General features: G+C 39.1%; 2 protein-coding genes and 1 long non-coding RNA gene across 6 annotated transcripts in view; 1 reads left to right on the top strand and 2 right to left on the bottom strand.

The window, feature by feature from the left end:
- Positions 1-14,492, bottom strand: part of stim2b (stromal interaction molecule 2b) — a 36,364-nt gene extending 21,872 nt beyond the window's left edge. For both annotated transcript variants that reach the window (XM_044021279.1, XM_044021278.1), the window contains exon 1: positions 14,355-14,492. In XM_044021279.1, the coding sequence (XP_043877214.1) occupies positions 14,355-14,490 (136 nt within the window). In that variant the 5' untranslated portion in view covers positions 14,491-14,492. The remainder of the gene's footprint in view (positions 1-14,354) is intronic.
- Positions 14,493-14,546: 54 nt separating this feature from the next.
- Positions 14,547-23,994, bottom strand: part of tbc1d19 (TBC1 domain family, member 19) — a 28,066-nt gene continuing 18,618 nt past the window's right edge. The window contains exons 21-22 of one of the 3 annotated variants that reach the window (XM_044021283.1): positions 21,639-21,752; positions 14,547-14,597 (exon numbers count right to left, since the gene is read on the bottom strand). In XM_044021283.1, coding sequence (XP_043877218.1) covers positions 21,678-21,752 — 75 coding nt within the window. In that variant the 3' untranslated portion in view covers positions 14,547-14,597; positions 21,639-21,677. Of the gene's footprint in view, positions 14,598-19,223; positions 19,735-20,179; positions 21,753-23,994 lie in introns of those variants that run through there. The other 2 variants (XM_044021282.1, XM_044021280.1) reach the window with 2 other exon arrangements.
- LOC122766435 lies at positions 15,708-17,514 on the top strand. Its single transcript, XR_006360065.1, has 3 exons — positions 15,708-15,833; positions 16,133-16,185; positions 16,405-17,514. It is a non-coding gene; the product is annotated as an uncharacterized LOC122766435 (long non-coding RNA).

Here is a 23,994-nt window from a genome sequence, read left to right on the forward strand (position 1 = left end):
TAAAGAAGACATAAACATATTGGTTATTTAAAATTAAACTCAAGACTGCTCATATGAAAAGCAAATTTGTGGAAAGAATGATTCAACATTCTAGACAGACCTAGAGGGGAAACGACAAAAAATAAAATTTTATTAGCTTTGCGAACAAAACTCCACAGGGCATCTGGAAGAGGCGATGTGGTGTTAGAGCGACAGAAAACATGGCATCCCCCAAGAAACAGACCTCGGGATCAATATCACACCAGACGTTGCAATTTTTTGCGGCTTCTTGAGATGTTATCAGGACACATTTATTCAACCTCGAGGAAAGGAAAATGTAACTTTCATTAGTTTGTGAACAGTAGTCCACAGGGCAGCTGAAGGAGGTGGAGTTGTGGCGACGGTGTCTAACAAAGCCCAACCTTCGCTAGAAAACGGTTGAGAGAAGATGATGGAAAATTTGTTGTGGCTTTTTGAGATGCTATCAGGACACATTTGTTCAACCTTGAGGAAAGGAAAACTTAAAATGTTATTGGTTTGTGAACAGTAGTCCACAGGGCACCTGAAGGAAGTGGAGTTGGCAATGGCCTGTAACAAAGCCCAATATCCAACAATGGAAAATTTGTTGTGGCTTTTTGAGAGATCAGGGCATTGTTGAGAATTCAATTTATTCGTTTGGGGCCTGTGGCATTTGGTGATAGTGTTTTTAAAAAAAATCCCATCCACCTAGCAACCGACAACTGTGAGACCAGTTTGACACCAAACATCAGAAAAACTCCATAGGGGACCTTTTTTAAGTACTGTGGTTTTCTCAGACAACCATGTCTAAAATTGACATTGCTACACAGCTGCATTCTAAATTGCATTTCAAAAGAAACATATTTTCTACCAGATTAGAATGTTTTATTCCACCAATTGTGATGTTTTTGAGGCACAATTTTCTTTCAGCTCTGTCCAAAAATAATGAAGCCACACACCATGAAACTGCATTCTAAACTACTTCATTAAATGAGGAATGCATTTTTGTCATGTGTTAAGAGGACCCTGTTGTTAGGCCTCAAAGGGACATCCCTGAAACCTATATTAGTCTACACACAAAACTCCACCTTTATTCAAAGCCAAGCCATTTTAAGTCCGTAAAAATATGGGAAAGTCAATTTCACCTTTAAACTTCCTGGAGAAAAGCCCTTTTCGTTCTATTACTGTAACACAGAAGATGCCAGACAAGACTGGCCATTGAAGCCCACTGCTGTCATGTAACGACAACATTTACAAGACGGCCTGCTTGAATGTCACTCGGCTCTTTAGCTATTCTGTACAGCACAGTGCACCCGGTACACCTTTCTCTTTACAGTATATTACCACTGCGTATCAGCCATGTCAGCAGTGTGTTATATCCACTGGCACTGCGCCAAACCCCTATCAGCTTTCAAATGTTTACAATGCATGAATTTACAATGTAAATGATAAATGAGAGGATAAGTGTATTCTAACAAATTTCATCATTATGTCCTGTTGCAGTTGCATTCAATACATCAATAAGACGATCAAAATGATGTGAAAGTGTGGAGAGGGAAGAGGACTGCAATGTCAGTGTGCACCAGTGTCCCCCTCTGTAACCAGTGCCCATATGGTGTCATAAGTCAAGCTGACGGGTCAGTATTAAAGGCAAGTAAATAAAGCTTCTGGAGAGTCTACCATTTCAGCTCATCAGCAGCCATTAATAAGACACAAATATCATTAGCTGCCTACAAATGCCACCAGCTTGTGCAGCGAGAGTAAGAGAGAGCGGGATAGTTAGGTGAAGAGGAAGGAACAGGATACAGAAAGTGTTTGTGCTACTCTCAGTTTGAACAAGCTGTTAAAATGGACAAAGTCACATGCGTAAATTCAAATACAGACCTTTCTGGTTTTACTTGCAACTGCGGTAAATATGAAGTAGTAGACAACTTATTGGCTTAAATTTGTTTCAGTAAACAGATTGCAGTGTAAAAAAGAAAAAACATTTACATTTAATAAGATTGGTCCCCTGTAAGCTTTGCTTTCACCATGACCAGTTTAAACTTAATTTCAAATGTGTATTTTACAGGTAGGGATGTGTTAAATTCTTAAATGCATTCTCTTCCCCACTGTGAAATGATTCTGCAAACCATGTTTTTAAATCGGCTTCAGCTCTGATCGATGTTTTTATAAACCTGGGTAAAGCCAATCATTTCAGCATGAAAAAGGTTAAGAAGAGTGTTATTCCTTATCCAAAACAACGCGTTTACAACAGCAACACGACACAAGTCATGCATCTTTAAAAAGAAAAATGGACCAAAATCTGGTTTACCCATACTATTGAGATGTTCTTGACACTGCTGTCCAGACGAGTGAGATTTCTAACTTTGCAGTGTACCAGTGGGGGTTATAGGCAAGCTGCAATTATCAATAAGCAAACACAACAGTAGTTCAAGATGGATAATTACCCAATTCCCCAACAGTTTTCATGCATGATTAAAACAAAGCCACAAACTGCAAAGCCGCACACACACACAGACACACAGCTTTGAGAAGCTATTCTTAAGACACTGCACTGACACGGACATCCTTAACCTCAACCTTAACCTAACCATAATCTAAATCTTTGCCTTTAACCAGTTCCTCAGGTTATTCCTCATTCAAACATACACACGCCCAAAAACGTGCGTGCACACACACACGCATATCCAGGTCCCAGACATTAACATGTCTTAACTAGACCTAATCTGCCTTAAAGGGAATTATCTCTGTTGCAAACTGATGATTGTCAACAACAAATTACGCAAACAATAGACAATAATGCCGAGGTGGATCTGCTCAGATAATCGTAGCAATGTAAAACTAATGTGAGTTTCAAAAGAGTTGAGTCATGTTGGCTCTGCTGCAGAACTCCAAAGACTCTCCGCCTGACAGTGTTTTTCGATCACGAGTAGTCATGAGGGCTGGGACGATATACTTTTGTTATGATTCGTCTGTATCATGCTACTCGATTAGATTAGTATTGAGATTCTGCAATTATTGCAATTGATAAAGGCAATACTTGTGTTTTTATTTCCCTTATCAAACAAATTGACAATAACATATGAGCCATATTTCTAAAATCAAATCATCTTGAGTGAATGGCGCAGTGGTTCATAACATGCACAAACAATTTTAATGTTACTTTTAGCTGCTCCTGCTAAAAACAAAATAAATACACTAAGCACAAAAGACAGTGTTTTTTTAGCTAGTGCTGCAAGAAAATGCTGAAATGAGAAGAAAAAAAAATTTTTTTTAGTTATGTATAAATGCAGCTGTTTGCCTTGGTCCTGTTGAATTCACTGAACCCTAATTCAACCAAAGCACATTCAAGGGCACCAGAAATCTTCTATTAAGGCCACAGGATGGCAAAAGACAACTAGAGCGAAACGTGTGGAAGCCCACCAAATCTCATCTCAAAACTTCCAGAAAAGGAGATGCTCCTTGCACCTAGGCGTCCCTGGAATGTTTTAGTAACAATCCAGAACACGAGATGTGGTGATGTACAATATGAGGTCCACCCAAGGAGGAAAACGTAGGAAAAGAGAATGAAGAAAGAAGAAAAGCGGCAGCTCTATAAGCCGTCTTGCTCTCTGACTCTTGTGTATATAATATTAACAGCTATTATGTCTATTGACACAGGCAGGGCTAGGCGGAGAGAGAAAGAGACAAAGATCACATGCCAGACTTTAAAAGTTACAAATCAACAGTGACCGCAGCAGTCATTTGCACTGCTGCCATCTGATGAACTATGAAAACAAATACATATTTTTTAATCTATAAAAGAATATCAGTGCACAGGAGATACATATTGGGCAACTCCAAGGAGGACTAAGATTCAGTGTGGCCTCAGGGAAGGAAAGCTAGGGGTTAAGACTTTCCCACCGCACTTGTGAACACTATGTTTTGGTATATTTCCCCATGTCCTGTGACCATGTTACAAATAAAAATTAAAAAATTGTAACAAAACAGAAGCCAGATGGGTAAACCAAAAACAAAAAACAGTCACTTGAATCTTACAAGCAACTTAATGGAGAACAATTTAAATAATGTAATATAATTAATAAAAACATATTCACAGATGGAAATCATTTTAGTGTAAGGGTGGGAGATCATTTTCTGGAGAATTTTTCACTGTATCGTTTAAAATCCTATTCACACCCTGAAAAAAACGTCACCTTTCATTTGTGACCAACACCTTCTCTGCCATAACGTTGCTGCAACTGTCTCGTTGGATTTAGCAAGCTAGCATAAGCTCTGCCGTTGTCTTCTGAACATGCGCAGTTAGTACACGAAGAGAGACACGGGTGATTGATGCATCACAATCCAAGTAATTTGTTCGGGCCGTTCAATATGATTGGATGGTGGTTTTACAGGCCTGTCCGTTCCACAGATTTTTCATTTTTGTGACAATGCATTCATTAATTAGTTACAAATCCTTGAATTGTAACTAATTAATGAACGCATTATCCTCGGGCAGCTCTGGGGAGGACACCATTTTGGTCGGGCTAACGTGTTTACATATATTTTTAAAGTGCGGATTTAGACAGAATCTAAAATAATAACTAGATAATACCTTTTTTCTAGTATGATAAAAACATAGTGACTTTCCAGGGAAGCTAAGGAAAACGTACTTTGTCCTTATGAGTGACCCCTTTCCTTGTGTTAATACAAAAATACCAATGGATGCAGGTTTAAATTAAGTCTCAAATTTAAAGGAAAGCTCTCACAAGCATCAAGAGTTTCAAAAGGAGTTGTTAGTTCTTTCTTAGATCTATGTATATGTTACTTCAATTATCAATTATGTCATTAATTACATTGAGTTGCCCCTGTGTCTGCCTGAATTAGCTGTAAATTACTTGTAAATTAGTTTGTTACGAGCACAGGTCAGAGCATGGATGTCGGTGGAGACAGACATGAGCGGGGACAGCATACCAAAGAAATCCACACCGCTCCTTGCCCCGCTTGCCCAAACCACCACATCACGTGCCCCAATGCCAAGGGAAAGTCCCTGAAAATAGAGGGGGCTTCACCTCACCTTCAACTCTAACTTTAAAGTTCTCTCAAACATATATAGATATATTTGCCTTAAATTCATTGAAGAGTCAACTGTAAACAAATCTTGACTAACAGTTCTGGGAGATCAATTTTGTGCTTATAGTTAAACATGACTATGTAGAATGTAACTGGATTACAGCAGTAGCATATTTCAGGATTCAATTTCATGGAAGCTTATAGAAAATAAGATTTGTGATTTCACCTGTAGCACTGAGGAAACTAATGCTCCTGCAAATATGTACATGAGATTAGGCAGGAAATGGCAGGCACCATGAGAGAAGAACGACATAGAGACAATTTTAGGCCTCTATGAAGGGCATGGCATTGGCTCCTTCCTGTGTTAAGGTGCGAGTATTAACGCAGTGGGATCCCGCCCTCATAAAAAGGATTCCGCTGTGTCAAGCCTTTATTCTGAAAGTGTTGAAGTTGAAAGAGAGGATTTATTTTTATGGTTTGGGTATATAGTCACAGCAGTTCTTGCGACTAGCAGTGTATAATGTCAGAAATGTGGCCTTCAAAAACCAAACATTTTATTGTTCATCTAATTAAATCACACAAAGGCAACATGTTTTCACATTCAAGTACGAGTGAAAACAACTCATTATTTGCATTTTTCCTTTAAAATTTACTTGGGAAAAAAAGTAACAGTAACACTGACCTTCTGCTAGTATCAGTGTTTGTACCCGAGTATGTTAAACTTGAACAAAAATTATCAATTATCATGTAAATCAGCTTGTATGTTACAAAGGCCTTAATATCCAATGGTCCATGCACTACCAGCTGAGGGGATCAACACCTTTAAGTGTGGCAGAGAGGGACAACAATAGCCCTCCCTCCCCTCCTATGCTGGGGGAGGGCCGACAGTTCTGCTACTGTAGACAACTCGCAGCAGGAAACACTGCACAGCTGAGCACAGTGACCTACATCTCTTACTCAGACTGTGCTTTCTGCATGAGTGAATCAGTGTACTGTGTTACAGCCAGTGCTGTCTGCTGTGTATTGTGATTCGAGATTGTAAAACAAAGACGTCTTTCATTACAAGTTCCAAGCTACTGACATTGTGCAGCGTTTCCCCCAAGAATTTCTCTTCAGCAGTGGTGCCATTGCACCACTTTGTCATTGAGGATGCCAAGATTCATGATCATTCAAATCAAAGTAGCTATAAATCAAATTGCCGAATAATTATTTTAGCGTTTTGCAGCGAGAGGTCTGGATATTAATTCAAATTGTAGGCCTACTCAGTAGCAAATTATGATTTTAAAAGTAACTAAGCATGACAATGTAATGTAAAACTACAGACTTAAGAAAAACTCCCAAAAGTACAAGCACTCCACAATGAATTACAATAATGTGAATAGTTGTAATTATTTATCTCCACCACTGATTAACTCAGCTACTTGATGTTTACATTGTGGTCAAGTTAGAGCAACTTACATCAAAAGTCCAATAACACCACATTGAGTTAATTTACTCTGTGTGACCACGGCAGCCTTGATAGAGGCGTATAAAGGGAGTTAGCTAAGCGAAGTTAGCTTAGCTGACATTACTTTTTCACTGTATTAAGCTAGGCAGCCGCATGCTATTCATTGTGAGATTGACGAGTGTTAACCAAAAGTTATCGTGCTGTTTAGACAGGGGGACTCTTCATGAGGTAAAGGTTTTTTATCCAAATTGAAGTTTCCCACTGCTGTTGGGACAGCCGAGAATTGTGCAGGTTATTCCCGACTTCCTAGACATCGTTTTCAAAATTAATGCTGCATAAAAAAGTACAGGTAAAAGTAGAATTGTACACTTCTTATGACGGCTCCCATTCAATCACGCGTATACTGGAGGCAGGCGCCATCGCAGCAATGGCGGCTTGTACTTCTTCCACTAGCTTCTGGTACTTTGCCGGATTTGTCTATACTGTCATTGTGCAAGCACAACTAAACTGTAGGTCATCCATCGCCTCAGCACTTTAAATTCCATCTCCTCTCTCAGCCATGGCCGGTGACAGTGGGTACAGAGGAGTAAAATGTTTAACTAAAGCTCCATTCTCTCCCTGATTAGCCAAGCTACTGGTGCCAGACAATGACAGCTTTGAACCGCTGCATCAATGTCAAAACTGGGTTAGCAGCAGCATACAATGGAAAAATGGAAACTTTTCACCTGCGGCTTTATAAATACACTGGAAGGGGTCAGTACGTTAGGTGGCAGAGCTCATTAGGGTTGGATCACACTCATAAAGCCCCTGTTCGAGACAGACAGCAGCTGTCCACTTTTGGGGAAATCTGTCAAGGAAACTGAATGAGGTCAGTGGGGATAGCGACGCAACACCGGCTTATCATCTGAGGTTATTAAAGATATACAACCCCATGCTCTCCTTTGGGAGACTGAGTTTTCCTTGGAGGCAGTATATTAATACTGCCTCCAAGCAGGGTTAGGACAACAGACCAAACTGTAAACATGCGTGTGGCTGCATTTATTTGACAGAGACAGTGAAGGATAAACAGGAAACAGTGTGCACCCCACATGCACTCATCTTTTCAAGAAATGTCTTCATCATACACAGAGAAATGACTCGTGATGTTGTACAGTACTACATATGCCAGGCCTGTGGTGTGGTGCTGTAACACTGCTACAGAAATACAATCACAGAAACGAGAGATGGAATGAGCCAAGCTAGGGCAACTAAGGAAAGAAAAAATAAGTTAACATAAAGGGAATAGACAAAATAATTGCCTGGAGTCTTCTGCTCGTACTTTAACACAATTGTTTGTATCCATAAAATGTACGAAATATTGAAACAAATGACAGTATTTGCACACATTTTTAACATAAACATTACTGAAATTACAAAAAAAATTACATTAAGGGCTACAACTAACAACCAGTTTCAAGAGGGTTCTTGCAACCTTTGTTGCTCGAACCCTAATTAGTTTCATAATTGATTAATCTGTCAAATTATTTTCTCAAATCATCAATTAGTTGTTGGGGCCATAAAATGTCTCACACCTTGGAACAATTATGTTCTAAATTGTCCACCACCTAAAAATTATTTCGTTTAAAAGATTTTGTTGTGCAGAGCAAAGAACCCAGAGAATATTCACTTTTAATGCACTTGGTTTAATTATAAGAAAAAACCTACAAACTAATAACTTGATTATCAAAATTGCTGGCAATTAATTTAGCAATCTATTAATAATAGACTAATAGTTGTAATTCCTAAATTATGTTCATAACTAAAATTGTTACAAAATGTTGTAACGTCACACAAAATGTTACAGAGGATATATATCTATCTATTTTTTTCCTTGCTCATCACTTAAAGTCATCTTATACTTTACAAATAATTTGATTCATAGATTAGTATAATTAATGTAGTCTTATGTAATAAAATGTGAAAAATTGGATGTGTTCTCATAGTTGTAAAGATAGTGGTTTTCTTGTCTTAAACACAAAGTCATAATTACATTTAATTATATATCCTCCAGTACAGTATGTTCTAGTCAGAGAAGGAAATGGGTTTTGCCTGTTGAGCTGTTGTGCAACAGAAGCCGGACACTACGAGTACACACTGACACTGTTTGCAAATCTAGAACTTGCTCGAAGGCTCAGAAAACACAGAAAAAAAAAAAGGCCCGGCCACAAACAAATTCCCAACTGGAGACAAATGACACTTTATCTTTATCTGTGAGTCATATAAAGCATATAGTGTAAAGTGGTTTTTTTTTAGATTTCAATCCAAAGGTTTCAGACAAATTAAAACATTTTTGATCATCAGTTTCATGTATTTAACATACTGCTTATTCATTTTATTTAATTCTATTTAAAGTGCACTGCAGATCAAACACAACATGCAGATACGTGACAGACCATAAGCGCTGTTCAAGATAACCAGTTTGTTAATCATTTGTTATGAAAAAACAAAGAAAAGAAAATAATCATCATCAGCTACACTGACGTCAAAAGATCGGCATCAGCCAAAGAAAAGCCCATATTGGCAAACCTCTACTCACTTACCATTCAGGCAGAGAACTACATGCTGCAGCCAGAAGGAAGAACTTTGTTTGTTACAATGCTAAACAAGCAAAATACACAACATAATTAAAACAGGGGACCACCACGTTCACATCACCTCACATCACCTCATTCAACCCTCCTTTACTTGTTACTTACTTATTCTCTGCAGGATGTGCAGATCATCACATAAAAGCACCGATTTACATAAGAATTGGGCTCATAATGAACCTCATACATATGCAACACGGAGCTCAGCACCAACTAAAAAACAAGTGTTTGTTGCTGTTGACAAAAACCAGACAGGTGTTATTTTAACTCTGACTGAAAAATAATAACTTAACGCCATCGTACCTTTCCTCGACCTCACTTAAGAACTGGCTTGGGTTGGCAAATATGAATGATAATGATATAACTGTATAAAGAAGTATTTTAAATATTTTGTTTTACTTTTTTTATATCCAAACCTAGTAGAAAATAGAAACGACTCAGGTGACTGCTCACATTGGATAAATTGTGCTCTGATCTAAACATCCTCCACCACCATGCCCTGCTTTATTTCAGAAACTAAAATTCCAGCCCCTCTTTAACTCTGACATTGTCCTTTGAAGCCTCTAAATTACAAGGGAACCGTATAAGCAGCCAAATGTTAAAGCCAACCCCCTCTCGTCTCATCCCCTGGAACTGCTCAAAGCATGTTTGTACAGCTTTGAACCCTTAACTGCTTCAACGACAGCAACCTGGGTCCCCACCAAAAACGTAAGGTGCAAGATGTTTGCACAATTCATCTATTACTGATGAGATACCTGATAAAGTCGAGTTTTGCTTTAAGCTAAAATGAGAAGAAACCGTAAGAGTAGTGAGAACGTGGGAGAGCAAAGACGTCAGTGAACTAATACTTTTACATTCACATTCAGAACATCAAACAATTGTATTGATCCTGTGGGTGAACTGCTTGTTAAAAATCGCACGGCACACAGCTACAGGAGTGAGAGTAAATAAAAAAAACAGATTTTCTTTTTTCTTTTTCAAATGACTAGAAATTGTAGTACTACTTCATACACACTAGGGTGAAGAGAGAATTACAAATGCAAAGTGCAAAAAGTGATGCCCATACACCCACATTCAATATCAATACAGTGTATTCTGAAAGAAGTGGTGGAAGCTGGATCAAATCCCAGCAAATTACTGGGGCAACATAAAGCATGTTAGGCCTAACACTTTTTAATCCAGAATTCAGTTCATTTTGGTCGTTCAAACGTGATTTTTCAAAAGAAAGAGACATTTATTTCTGCTGAATGTCTTTGGACTGTGGAAGTAGGAGAGAAAACCTTCAAGCACACCGAGGAGAAAATTAGAACTCCAAACAGAAAGGTCTTCAACCGAACCAGGATTAGAACTAAGAACAATGCCATGCTAATCACCATACAACTATACCAGCCCCAACGATGATGTATGGATTAGAATCTCTCGACACGCAGTCCTGAAACTAAGAAGTGGTGATGCAACAACAGATTTCACATTTTACCTTCATTTAAAAAAAAGTCAGTTATTTAACACTAAAGACTACACCAAGTGTTCTGGTCCCACTATCAAAATAAAGATTCGAGTGCAGTATTTTTCAATGAACAACAGCAGGACAGTGAGGAACTGTACTGCAGGTACGACCAGTAAACAGAAATATCTACTGAACCACACTTCAGCATCATAGCTGATAGCCGCAGAACTACACCATCTACCATCTACATTAGCTAAAATTGCTTAATGAAACACTGAGTTGGTAATGAAAGGAAATCACCTACAGTCAATGTAGAAGCAGCGAGTTGAGTTGTTTTATCAGCACAATGTAAACCAAAAGCAGCAAAAGAAGAATTGCACCTAATGCCCTCCAAAGTGACATTGAATCTGGTGTTGGTAGTGTTATAAAACAGAAATGCCATATAATACACAAAGTGATCATACCTTCAAAATCTATAATCACTGCATCCCTTCTGGGAATATATTATTAAAATGAGAGTCTTGCCTAGTTAGGCAAGTCAAAAGAGATCAGGAACTAATCTAATATGGCTGCATTGCCCAATGGGCACTTTTAGCACCATCGGCTGGCACGTAATATAAACAATGCCTGTGGAGTTGCTGTGCAACAGCAGCTGAGCTGAATGATCGCAGTCAAATAGGCAGCTGAATGATACATCTCATTTCATGGTCAAACAAAACAGACCAGAACTGTCAACTAGATTTACAGAGGGTGCAGCTCATATAAGTAAAAAACTAATAATAATAATGAGCTCAAACCTGCAAGTGAAGATAAAAACAATGAATGTCTATCACTTAGAGGTAGACTAGCGAGAGGTAGACCAATTATTCAGGCTGATATTTGCCTTTTTATCTAAATCGTTGGCGATTGTTACAAGTCACTAAAACTAGCTTTGTTTTGTTTTTTGACTACTTGTTTCATGTAATTAATATTTAGCTGAATTTATTTGTATTGTCTGGGTTAGGGTTATCAATATCAGTCGACCTCGATGCATTAATTCTTCTCAGATTATACAGTCTTGCTGTCCCGATTTTAAGATTAGTTGGAACACTTATCACTCATAACACCTTAGAATGAATGTTAAGGCCATTGAGTCACTGAGTCATTGATGTTCATCCTTAAAAGAAACACAGCATATTCAGGAGCAGCATGAACATGTGTGTGTTTTCATGTGTTTTCTGTGTCAGTGAAAAGGCTGCTGACCTCTGCAGGGAGACCACACTGTGGTCATGTTTACTGACACTGTATTAAGTCACCACTATCTCTGTATCAAGTAGCCTTTCATTGTTTGCAGGCAGAGAGGGATGACATCGTCCCTTGGCTCATTTTCATGCTGGTGTGCTGCTGCTGCTGCTGCTGCTGTGGAAAAGGCCAAGTGTTGTGTTTGCCTTATTATTCAATAACAGCAGTTTATTTTCAGGAGCTGCTTAGCACTTGTTAACAGACAGTCATGAATGCTTAACTGTTGTCTGGGAAGAGGTTGATTACCTTCTGCCACTGCGGTGGATGTGTTAGACGAACATGAATATATCGATGAGCCCCCAGACTTTCATTTAGGCTTTCAGCTGCAGAACTGTGTGTTCTGTCACTTCTGCCAGCACAAAGCACACATGCACATGTCCACAGTGCAAAAGTACATTTATGAAATAATAATAAAATAAATTACTCATCAGGGGGCTTTGTAGGATATGAATACTCATTTTTACATAATGTTTACATCGTCCTAGCTACTTTGTCAAACACAAATTACAAAGTTGTAAGTGGAAAAACACCGGGATGCGTTTGAGCTTTTGGGACTTGGTACAGTGTGGGGCTTTCTGTAGCATTTCAGGGCCTTCATCAGCAGATGGAGTTAGCTCTGTTGTCATGGAGATCAGTTGCTGAATATTAATTTGCCAAGGCAAAGTGAGCAAACTTTATCCTCTGATGAAGACCATGAGATCAGGCAGAGAACTATGGACATGTTATGATACGTAAAATTGAATTTGTTTCTGTTTGGTCAAATTGGCCTGAACCTTTCCCCAACACTAGACTTATGATATTTGACATTTCTGCAAAAAGATAGATCATAACTATTATCTGTCCAGACAAAATGAAGCTACAACAGGCAGACGATAGCATGAAGACTGCAAATGTGGAGCAACAGCCAATATAATTAATGTCTGATGAGGATACCACTGCTTTGAGTATCTACCAACACCAATATCAGTCTGATACTGAGGTTTTTTAACAGTGACCACCACACTTTTTTTTTCCTCCGCAACTCTCTCTCTCTTTAGCCATGGAACAGATGTTAAACACTGGAGCTTAAACAGCTAACACACAACAATTAAACTCCAACTTTCAACAGGAAACTAGAATCACAATTTACAGGAAAAGTATCTTTAAAACTAAATGTCAGGTACTTGAGAAGGACTTGAGGAAACTCCCAGCAAGGTTGCTACATTCATAAAATGATATATACATATATTATATATACACATGTATATATCTATATATGTAGATATATATATACACACACATATACATGTATGTATGTATATATATATATATATATATATATATATATATATATATATATATATATATATACATATATACACACACATGGGTATTTTCTTAATTTCTTTGCTTTGGATAACAAAGAAATCATTGTTAATCATTTTGGTTGGTTAAAATCAGGCTACTGCACGGTACATATTCCATACCATTTGTTGTAAAGCTTCAACATCCCAATTATCAGAATCAAAATTATAGTCTTATTGTATGATAATTTTGTGGAATTGCCACTCTATTCAAATAAGGCACCTGTCAACCTTGTTCAAAACCTTGTTCAGGGATCATGCACATTTCAATACTGGCTGGGTTTAAAACATTATGTAACATTATTTGTATGCTGCACCCTCCATCTTAAATTGGGCTTTATTAAGCAAAACTGTCAGACCTAACTGAGGAAGCATTTGTGTGTGTATACAATGGAAGAGCAGGAATGGGCAGGGAAAAGAACCCTTTATATCAGGGGTTTCAAACTCAAATGACATGGGGGGGGGACAGACATTGAAATAATATTAAGTTGAGTATTTGCTTTGATATGGAACAATAAATAGTTCACAATATAAATGTATTTATGATGCAAAATGTATCTAATAATGAAATAATTCACAACTGCGGCTCACATGAGATAAATTTGACCTCATCTTAATAATGTCAAACTGCTGAACAACCAGGTTTTCTGAAACTTCTCGTGGACCTTACTTTCAGATCATAAATAAATATCAGTTCCTGTGGACAGCGCAGGAATGTCGCCTTTCTGGAGCTAATTTTTATTCCATGAAAATAGTCGCCTCATTACAATATTTCAGTCACCTCCTCCTGGAGTTTGTTGCCCTGATGTCAGCTTGCACAAATGTGACGTTGCACCCAAAAGGCTACTTGTGAGCATGAAGGACGCATTTTATTTAGCATCCCTATGGTGACATTGTACAACCATTACAGTGAATACTTCCTGGTGCTTCCTGCATTCCTGTCATGTCACGCATTCCTTGGCAACGTATACAGGAGGGAGAGGGAGAGGAGGACGTAAAAATGCATCACTTTCAGTTTAAACCCTTATGCACGCAGGGATTTCCCCTCCGTGGAAGCCACTAATGGGGGAAGACAAGGGAGGGAGGGGAAGGAGGGAATGACACGCGTGAATCTATGAAAACATAAGAGTGTGGTGTTGGTGGTGGCTATGTCTTACCTGTGGTGGCTACATTTGCAGCATCAGTGGTGGGGCTGGTGGGTTGCCCACTCGAGTAAGTGCACCCCAAGCCCAGTACCGCATAGATGACGAGTCCACGTAGCAACACATTTAGCACCTTGTGGACGCAACTCATGGTGAAAATCTGGAGTGGGTTCTCTTTTTCTTTCGTATCCGTGGTCTCTGCTGATAAGTGAGGATCCGACAGGCGCGGGGGGGGGCAACAATACGTCAGGTGCAGACCTAATTAACAAAAATAATAATTATAAATTAAATAAATTAATTGAAAAATGAGTCCTTTTAGAGTAAAATGCTGGTGTCACGAGCTGAAGAGACACCTGGTAATTGCAGCAACTTAAGGAAAGAAAAAAAAAATCCCGCAGTAGACTTGTTGGCAAACGCACCGGCGGCTAACAGCTGGAGCAGAGGCGTGTGACAACACAGAACCTGACCGGAGCGTGGAAAATCCCCACTAAATAAGAGTTCATCGTGGGGCAAACTACTTAAACAGAAAATAGTAGCAGAAAATAATAAGAAGACGACACCGCTAGGGTGTTATGTGTGGCGGCTAAAGCACGTCTGAAGGAATTTCCTTCTGCTTCCAAAACAAAAACAGACCCCAAAAAAAGGAGGGAGCTCAAATGTTGCAGCGTGGTAAATAAATCCCCGACAGAGGAAGAGTATCGTGTTAAATTCCTTTTTACGTGGGCCTGCGAGTTGGAAGCAAATAGTGTGTGTACTTCCACACACAGTACACAAACAGCGGGGACAGCCTCAGCATACTGAAACTCGTCTCCTGTGGGTCCGCCTCTTCACGCAAAAGTAGCAAATCCTGGCGCATCGAAGACCGCGCATATTCTCGCTTTCCGTGGCTCTTCCTTCGCCTCGCACGACGTCTACGTTGCTCCGTGAACGTGGGGAGTTGAAAAATGTCGTGGGCTCTCAGTCAGCCGCTGCTGCTGCTGTTGCCGGGTTCCCCCGTCATTTCTGCTGCTCCGCCGGCTGATGCTGCTCACCAGCGGCAGGGGGAAGGAGAGCACGAGCCGGGCGGAAGTCAGTCAGTGCGCGAGGCGGTTTGACATCACACGGAGGAGGGGGGGGATATGGGGGGACTACCATACAAAATGACAATGTCACATCTGATAGAACGATTTAAAATCGACCGATTAATCTACCTTTTTCTCTCAGACAGAATTCTTCTTATCTTTTACCCAAAAGTCATCATATGAAAGTATAACTATATATATTCAGCACATCATGATGTCACACATTACCAAAAAAAAATTACATTGCATTACGTGTCATTTAGCAGACGCTTTTATCCAACGCGACTTACAATGGAATTGAGTACAATCAGCCAGAATTGGAGTTGAACTTGCAACCATTGCGACCATGATAGCTTTCGCATACAGGGTACAGGTCTTAACCACTGATCCACTCCACCCCCAAATTCCCAACGACAAAGCTTCCTTGATGTTGGTAAGTGCACTAAAATTGTATTACCCATCCACAAGTTATATAATGAATATATATGTAAAAAAAATATATACATACATATATATATATATATATATATACATTTGAAAACGTACAGTATATGTAAATATACTGTGCATATAGACACACACACAATTCAAATTGGAGAGTCAGGCCTAATAAAGCCTAGTGGCAACACTGTAGAATCATAATACTGTGCCACTGCTCTTCTACACTTTTTATTGTATTTTAAATATTTGTATACTCTTTTTTATTTTATTTTACAATACTGCCTATTCCAGCGCTTTCCAAAGTGTGGGCCATGGCCTACTGGTGGCCCTTGGTGGTACTGCAGGTGGGTTTATCAGTTTACCGTTTATATATTCTTTGTTCTGAATATAAAATTACATTATATTATAGTTCCATATTTTGTGCTACAGTGAGTAATGAGTGTGGTTCGCTTCACATCACATCTTCAGGTCTATAATTATAGTTTTATGAGGAAAGACTTGCTCACACCAGATTGTTCCTTCACTTCCTCACTCCGGGTCATTTAATTTTTTTCTCCCTGCAGACTGAGGGCTCTCATTGGCTGAGCTGTCCCAACATGGCAGAGCTTGATTGGCTGACTCGGACAGCGCCTACACCCGCCCTCCCTTCACCTTTCAAGATGCTCAGGGCGGGAAATCAAGTGCTCTTAAAGGACGATTCTGATTATTTTATCATTTTTTTGGAGCAACTCTCTTGTTTGAATGTTACTGCAAAGATACAGACAACTATATATTTGAATTGACATATTTAAAAGGTATTATTAATAACAATATGATTTTTCAAATCTTCATTTGGCTTACATTTACAAAAAAATACTTTTATAAATACTATTATATTCCTGTTGCTTCACTGTGCAAACAAACACAATCTAACTTAAATGTGAATGCAAATGTAAGGAACACAACATTTAAGATAAGGCTCTTTTTTTCAGACAAAAACAATAATTCAAGGCCCACTTATTAGCTATTTATTTAAAAACAGTTTTTGCACACGACACCAGGGTTTCCCATGTTGGTGTTTGTTGCGTTTGTACCATGTGTCGGGGACATCCTACACAAACTATGTTAAGCCTTATTTCAATATTGGATGAATTATGTCCTTGTCCTTCCTTTATTTGATGCAAACCACTTTGAATTGACTTACTGTTGAAATGAGATAAACAAATAAAGGCACTTTGTGTGTCGAATAACCTCCAGGGTTTCCTGGTGGTGCCATAGGAAGCTCAGAGTTTGTTCAGAGGGTATTCACACATGAATTGATTGATGACTTAAAAACACACATTCTACCCATCAATCTAAATGTCCAAACCTGAGATGAAATGATTATTTTTATCATTTAAATTCAGGTTTGGAAGGCATCACTGACCCTGTGTGCTCAACTCCTTCACATATGTAACTGCTCAAAGTAAGGCTGCAACAATTAATTGATTAGTAATTGACAATTAAATGAATCAGCAATTACTTTGATTTATCACTTGAGATGATTTTAAACAAGTTGTGTGACCCTGTGGAAACGTAAGAAAATAAATACACAGGATCTATTATGTTTGACTCTTTTTCTTAATTATTTTTGATTTATTTTTATTCTTCGGGAAATGGTTTTCAAATAACCCTTAAAGTTTTCTACCACACTATTATTACATTTTTAAAACTTTTTTTGTTTGTTTTTTTACATGTGAATAATATATAATATATATACAGTATAAATATACACTTACTGGCCACTTTATAAGGTACACAGGACACCTCAGAAGTATCAGAAGTAGAACCCGGCGTGGTCTTCTGCTACTGCTGTAGCTCATCTGCTTCAATGTTTGACACAGAGATGCGTTCAGAGATTGTCTTCTGCTGGTCTTGATTGTAACAAGTGGTTATTTGAGTTATTCTTGCCTTAAAGTCAGTGGTCATTCACCATTAAAATAAAATGTGTATAAAATGAAGTTGTGACCTTCATGTCACCTATATACATATCTATATACATATATATACACATATATACACACATATATACATATATATATACATATACATATACATATATATATATATATATATACATACACACAGTATAATTTTGAATACAAGGCTTTCAAAATTTTAAAAATTCCAAATGTGTCCATGTCCACACTGTAAAATATACCCCTTAAACTTAAAGATTAAGTGGTCTTAAGTGGTCTTGTGCTTAAGTGGTTTCCACAGAGAAACAGAAAATAAAGTCCAACATTGTTCCTGTTTGAAATACATTTCACATGTTTGAACAAATGATTTCTAAGTTAATTTAACGTGATGTTAAGACGACTGTCAAACCTGCAAATAACATTAGTAAAATAGCAGATCTGCATAGAATCAACTTAAAAAAATATGGAAGTGTACGATTGCTTGACAAGCTGTAGCAAGTTTAAACAGAACATTTTCATATGTTAAACAACTCAACACTCCATAGTGAAATATACAGTACTTTAAACATATCGTTCAGTTGCGTTTACTGGCTCAAGGCAGCAAGAGAACTTTTCTTCCCAAGTTCAACCACACAACCTTGTGAGTTATATGTACGTATGTGGTGGTGATCTATCTACCAGAGATGGGAGTAAGTCACACATGTGCAAGTCTCAAGCAAGTCCAAAGTTATTCTTGCAAGAATCAAAGAAGTCAAGTGGAGTCATGAATATAGAAGATGGAGATGATTTCCCAGAGACTCCACAATTAAATATGCTAAAGAAATTTAGATACTCTTCAAATCCAAACATTAAAGGCGACATCAAATGCTTATATAGCACATATATGTGAGTTATGGAGGTCTACTTACATATATTAACTTGTTTTCATGGTTATAAACCTACTAGTCGCTATAAAATATCTCCTCACTGACGCTCTCCTCAGCCGCGATGTTTCAGATCAAAATCACACCCCCAGAACGTGGACTGTGTTGTGATTGACCAGCCAACGAGAGCTTTCCCACTGTCCTGTGATTGGCCAGGTACCTGAAAGTGACGTAATAGATAGGCCAGCTCTCATATACACAGCTCCCCCTTTGGCACGGTAGATGCTCTGCATCTCAGCAGCTACAACGAGAGTAGTTCTTCTTCTTTTGCGCTTAAATGTACGCAACCGGATGTGCCCAGACTAGTGCCCGCACCAGGAGACGCTACGGTGGTGAGAGGAGCGGTGACGATTTCTGATGACGACATCAAATCAAGGAAGTGCCGATCCGCCTCGCAGAGCCCAGGAAAACAATACAACACTATTTTCTCAGCAGTGGCTGAACTGTTGTTATGGAACTTTAGCGTTTCATAAACGAGGTAATGACGCAGATACACACACACAAACGCAGCGTTAATTGGAGCTTCCAGTCTATGTGGCCTTTAAACAGCAGAGTATAGAAATAAAAAATCTGCTCATATTTTCATTGCAACTTATATTACCTTTAGTTAAAACCCAAAAGCAACAAACCAATCTATATTAGATATTATTAATACATCATAAAATATGTAATTTCCAGTCATTTTACTCAATCCAAGGTGTGTCTGAAGTCATGAGTGTCAAGTCTAAGTGGAGTATTTTACCAATGTCTGTCAAGCAAGTCTCAGATTTGCGACTTAAGTAGCGTAACTTGAGTCCCCCATGTCTGCCATCTACTGTACAGTATATACATTAGAAACCTGGACAGATTAAGTTTGACATGGTTTTAGTGCCACTTCATATCAGCAGCAACGACAGTACATACCAAAAAGCAAATAACTACTGTGGCCACTGTGGTTGACATAGCATTCGATGTGAAAGCCAGTTTGGAGTGTCGCTGGCCTGTGAAGTCCTGTCATCCTGCAGTGTTTCACATCAGCCACCAGGAGGAACCGCTGTAGGAGCCAAGTATGCAGCGAGTTTTAGTTGTCTCAGGACGAACCAAAGACAGTGCATGACTGATAAAGAGAGTCAAGCCGTGGGAGTTGGAGTAAACAGGTGGCAGATGTAGCAGGAACCGGGAGACGGGGAGAGGCGAAAGAGAGGAGCAGCAGAATTCGATATGAGCCCACAGTGGGGGCAGCAGGGAGGAAGGCAGCCAACAAACGTGGGAGGAATAGAGCAGATGCTACATGGAGTCAAGACAGGCGACACCGAAAATGCTGCTACCAGTCATTTACCTATTCAGTCGCCACTTAAAAAGTATAGGCGTTAGTTGAGTGTAGCGTCCAAAAAAATTACCTCATCACAAAAAAAGAGAAAGGTATATTCAGTTGTGGAGCAGGAAAGATCAAGCAGCATCTAGGTCAGTTGAGAATGTCTCACCAAGCTGTGGCACAATTCAAGGTCTGAGCAGCTTTAATTTTGATTCATTTATTTATTTAAAAAAAATATACGTTATTTGAGGTCATGTCAAACATGAAAATGTGTTGGGATGAAAGACATAAGCACTGACTTGCAAAGCATTCTCCTAAAAATAATAATGTTTTTAAGACATCTGTGCTGATGCATTATAACCAACCATTTAAAAAACAGAAAACTCAGTAGTGGACATCTCTCTCTTATACTGTAAAAAAACCCAACCTAAACAAACAGTGTTTTGTGAAGCCAAACTTTGCATCAACACTGGTCTGATATCGAGTATCGTATTGGCTCATTCCTAAAAAAATGACATACACTCGGGACGAGTAGATAAATACATTCAGGCATTGAATTCATAATTTAAAAAATCGAAACACAACCACGAAGCGTTCACAATGAAATAAAAATAAACACTCCTTAAAAGAGCAAGAATCTTCATCCCCTTCATAACTATAATAGATGATGTGCATACACAGCAGCTTCTAATCACACCAGCTACACTTTATGCCTTTAGAGTATATTTCTCTCAACATGCCAGGACAGACTAACCCTCCTAATCTCCCTGTTCACCGGTAACCTAATGGGTTTATAACAATCAGGAGCCACCGAGCAAAATAAATTGCATGAACACTTCATTAGCCAAGCTCGGAGACATTACCGTCGTTCTCCCACTTGTAATATAATTACTGCTTCACACAACTCCTCTCCTAATGAGCTTGTCCGCTGACCCAAGTGAGCGCCGGTGTGTGGATCAAGTTTCCTTCAGGGCATATGGCTTATGGGGTTAGCTTCACCTGTAGGCTGTAGACTTACTATGTTTATACTGTATTTATAATATCTAACACCTTGACTATATTTGATGCATACATGCGAAAGACAGGTTTGGCTATATGCTTGAATTTCGTAACACCAGTGTTGGTTTTCAACATTTACTTTTTCACTATTTCACAGAATAATCTGGTGCTTGAGCACATTTTCATATGTTAAACATACACACATCGTGTACTGTAAACATATCATGCAGTTGAGTTAACTTGCTTGAGGCAGCAGGTGAACTTTATATATACATAAATATATACATATATATATATACATATGTATATATATATATATATATGTCTTAGCATAAATGCATTGCAAAGGAGATGATATTTTCTGAGCCAGCTGACCCGAGTGAGCGCTGGTATGTGTGTATCTGTACTTCTAATACTGTATCTAACAACATGTGACATGCTTAAGACAGGTTTGGCCTGATGCTTGAATCACTGCAGGGTGAATTTCGTAACACCAGTAACACTTTGATATTTCACAGTACAACCTGGTGCTTCTCTATAGATCATTAGTCATATGCTGGATGTGGTTTTCATGGCAGAGCAAAGAGGCAATTTCTTCATGTTTCTTTACCCTCCAGCGTGTGGTATATACATAGTGTACGTACCACGGACTCATGGACTGTAGTTCCGGTGCTCCTCAGGTGTCAGATGGCAGTGGCAAATAGGAATATCTGGATGAGGGGAATGACCTTCAGGGTGGAAAGGTCAGCGAGGACGGCCTGCAAGCAAAACCCAAATGAGATTAGTCATAATAAAGGTGCAGTGTATAACATTTTGGAGAACTGAGTTGCAGAAACTGATTATACAATAGATAAGAATGTTGGTATAGTAGATGTATAATTGCTTTGAAGTAAAAAACATTTGGTTTTCCAATTCATATTGATATTTCTATGGATTGGTTAATAAAATCCTAAAATAGATTTCCATTTCCATTTCCTGTATCCTCTGCGAAAAGACGATTGCAAATGCGCAAGACTGACAGAAGCTTGGAACTAAGCTAACAGCTGAGTATGACTACTTTGACATCTATGGTGAACGACAGGGGTGGGTCAAAATATCAATTTGGTGATATATCATCCTCATGCAATACAATAATCAATACGCCAGGGTAAATATCGATAATTCAATTAAAAAGTGAAGGCGCTCTAAAGTAAACAGTGAATGAGGAAAACCTGGCCAATGAAGAGGGAGTTAACGGAGGGATAATGACAGAAAAAGCTACGTAAAACGATCCACGTTCAATACGTACACTTTATGCACTTTGATGTATCGCTATGTGATTGTCATGTAATATATTGATTATCACAGAATTGTTGTATTGTGATATTATTGGTATCGTGGACCATGTATCGTGTCGTGAGGTACCCTGTGATTCCCACCCCTACACCTTGTGACCAACCAGAAATTCTTAAGTACACCACTTCTCAGATGCTTTGGTGTCATGACACACTTCTAGTGTGTAACGGCCAACATAGTTCCCAGATATGCTTGGAATAGGGAGGGGTGAGCTGGGAAGTTCTGAGTTTACTACAAACTGCAGTCCCACCATTAGATGGCACTACAGTGGACCTGTAAACGCCTGCCACTTCCTGACCACAGTGATCTTACCTTCGCCCACCAAGTCCAGGACAGGGGCTATTTAAGGATTTCAAAAAGAACACACACCGTTCGAAATGCAAAATGATGATGCGGGATTCTTGGGAAGCGATGATCTGTGGTTTAAGAGTCCACCACTCACACACCCTGTCCACTTCAGATTGGTGGGGATTAAATTTAGGGGCCCGATCATGTTAAGAGAAGGGGCTTAATATTTCAACACTGGGCCTGAGCTTCTAAATATAAGATAAGGAGCAGTGTGTTTGAGTCGCTTTCCTGAGGCAGGTGGCAAATGAGTGAGCAAATAGTGCCGGCCAGCATCTTGGAGCAGCAGATCAGCCATGTGCCCCATGCGTCACACTGTAGTTTAACCCCTTGCCCTCAGGAAAAGTGGGGGGTGAAAAGGGGGAGGGAGAGAGGCCAGTCTTTGTATGGGTTACTCAGGTCAGATGATAGTGGGACCTCAGTATACACACGAGTGCAGGCACACACAAGAATTATATTACTGGTTACTGTAATAATATATCATGAGCTACAGTGTGGAACACAACACAGGATCCACACATCTAGCTATAATTTGTGTGTCAGAAATCACAATTATTAAGCCAGAATCAGCACAGAAATATGGCTGCCATTGTTTTTATGACGACTCCAAGAGTGGACATATTCAGACTGTCTGGACTCCATTTTGAATGCCCTGTTGGCCCATGAGAAAAATATGACAGCGATGCTTTGTTGTTCCACCATGAAAACACAGGATGCAAGCTAAACTGTCCTCCTGTTGTTGTGAGCGGTCAACTCTAAGACCAAAGCATCTGAAAAGCTGTGTGTGGAAGTACTTAAGGCTTTACCCTGTAGATGGCAAAGTAAGGAGCAAATCTGCTGACTCAACTGTCACCTTAGTGGTTAGCTCCACCTGAGTGAAGCAGTGGAGGAGACATCATAGGCGAGCAAAACAATGAGTGATCAACCTCAATGACTCATGATAAGAGTAAATGTCAGTCAAGTTGCAGTGCAAAATCTCCCCCACCCCCACCAAAAAAAAAAAAAAAGGAACCGGGGTGGGAGGTGCATGTACATAGCACTGTTTGGTGTTGTGAGTCATATTAAAGCTCCAGTACAGAACCTCTATCACCCCCTGTGAACTTAGCAAAACACTGAGTGACCTAGTTTTTCTTCCCCTGCCACTCCCCAGTCTCTCTCTCTCTCTCAGACACAAATACACACAGCTTTTGTGCAGCCTTCCTTTTAAATACTCGCACATTTGTTTGGACAACGTAACAAAAGTAGGGCTACAACTAAAGATTATTTTCTCATTTAATTGACTAGCTGTTTCGGTCATCAAATGTCAGGAAATTGAAAAAT

Source organism: Solea senegalensis, linkage group LG3, assembly GCF_019176455.1.
Source record: "Solea senegalensis isolate Sse05_10M linkage group LG3, IFAPA_SoseM_1, whole genome shotgun sequence".
Classification (NCBI taxonomy): Eukaryota; Metazoa; Chordata; class Actinopteri; order Pleuronectiformes; family Soleidae; genus Solea; species Solea senegalensis.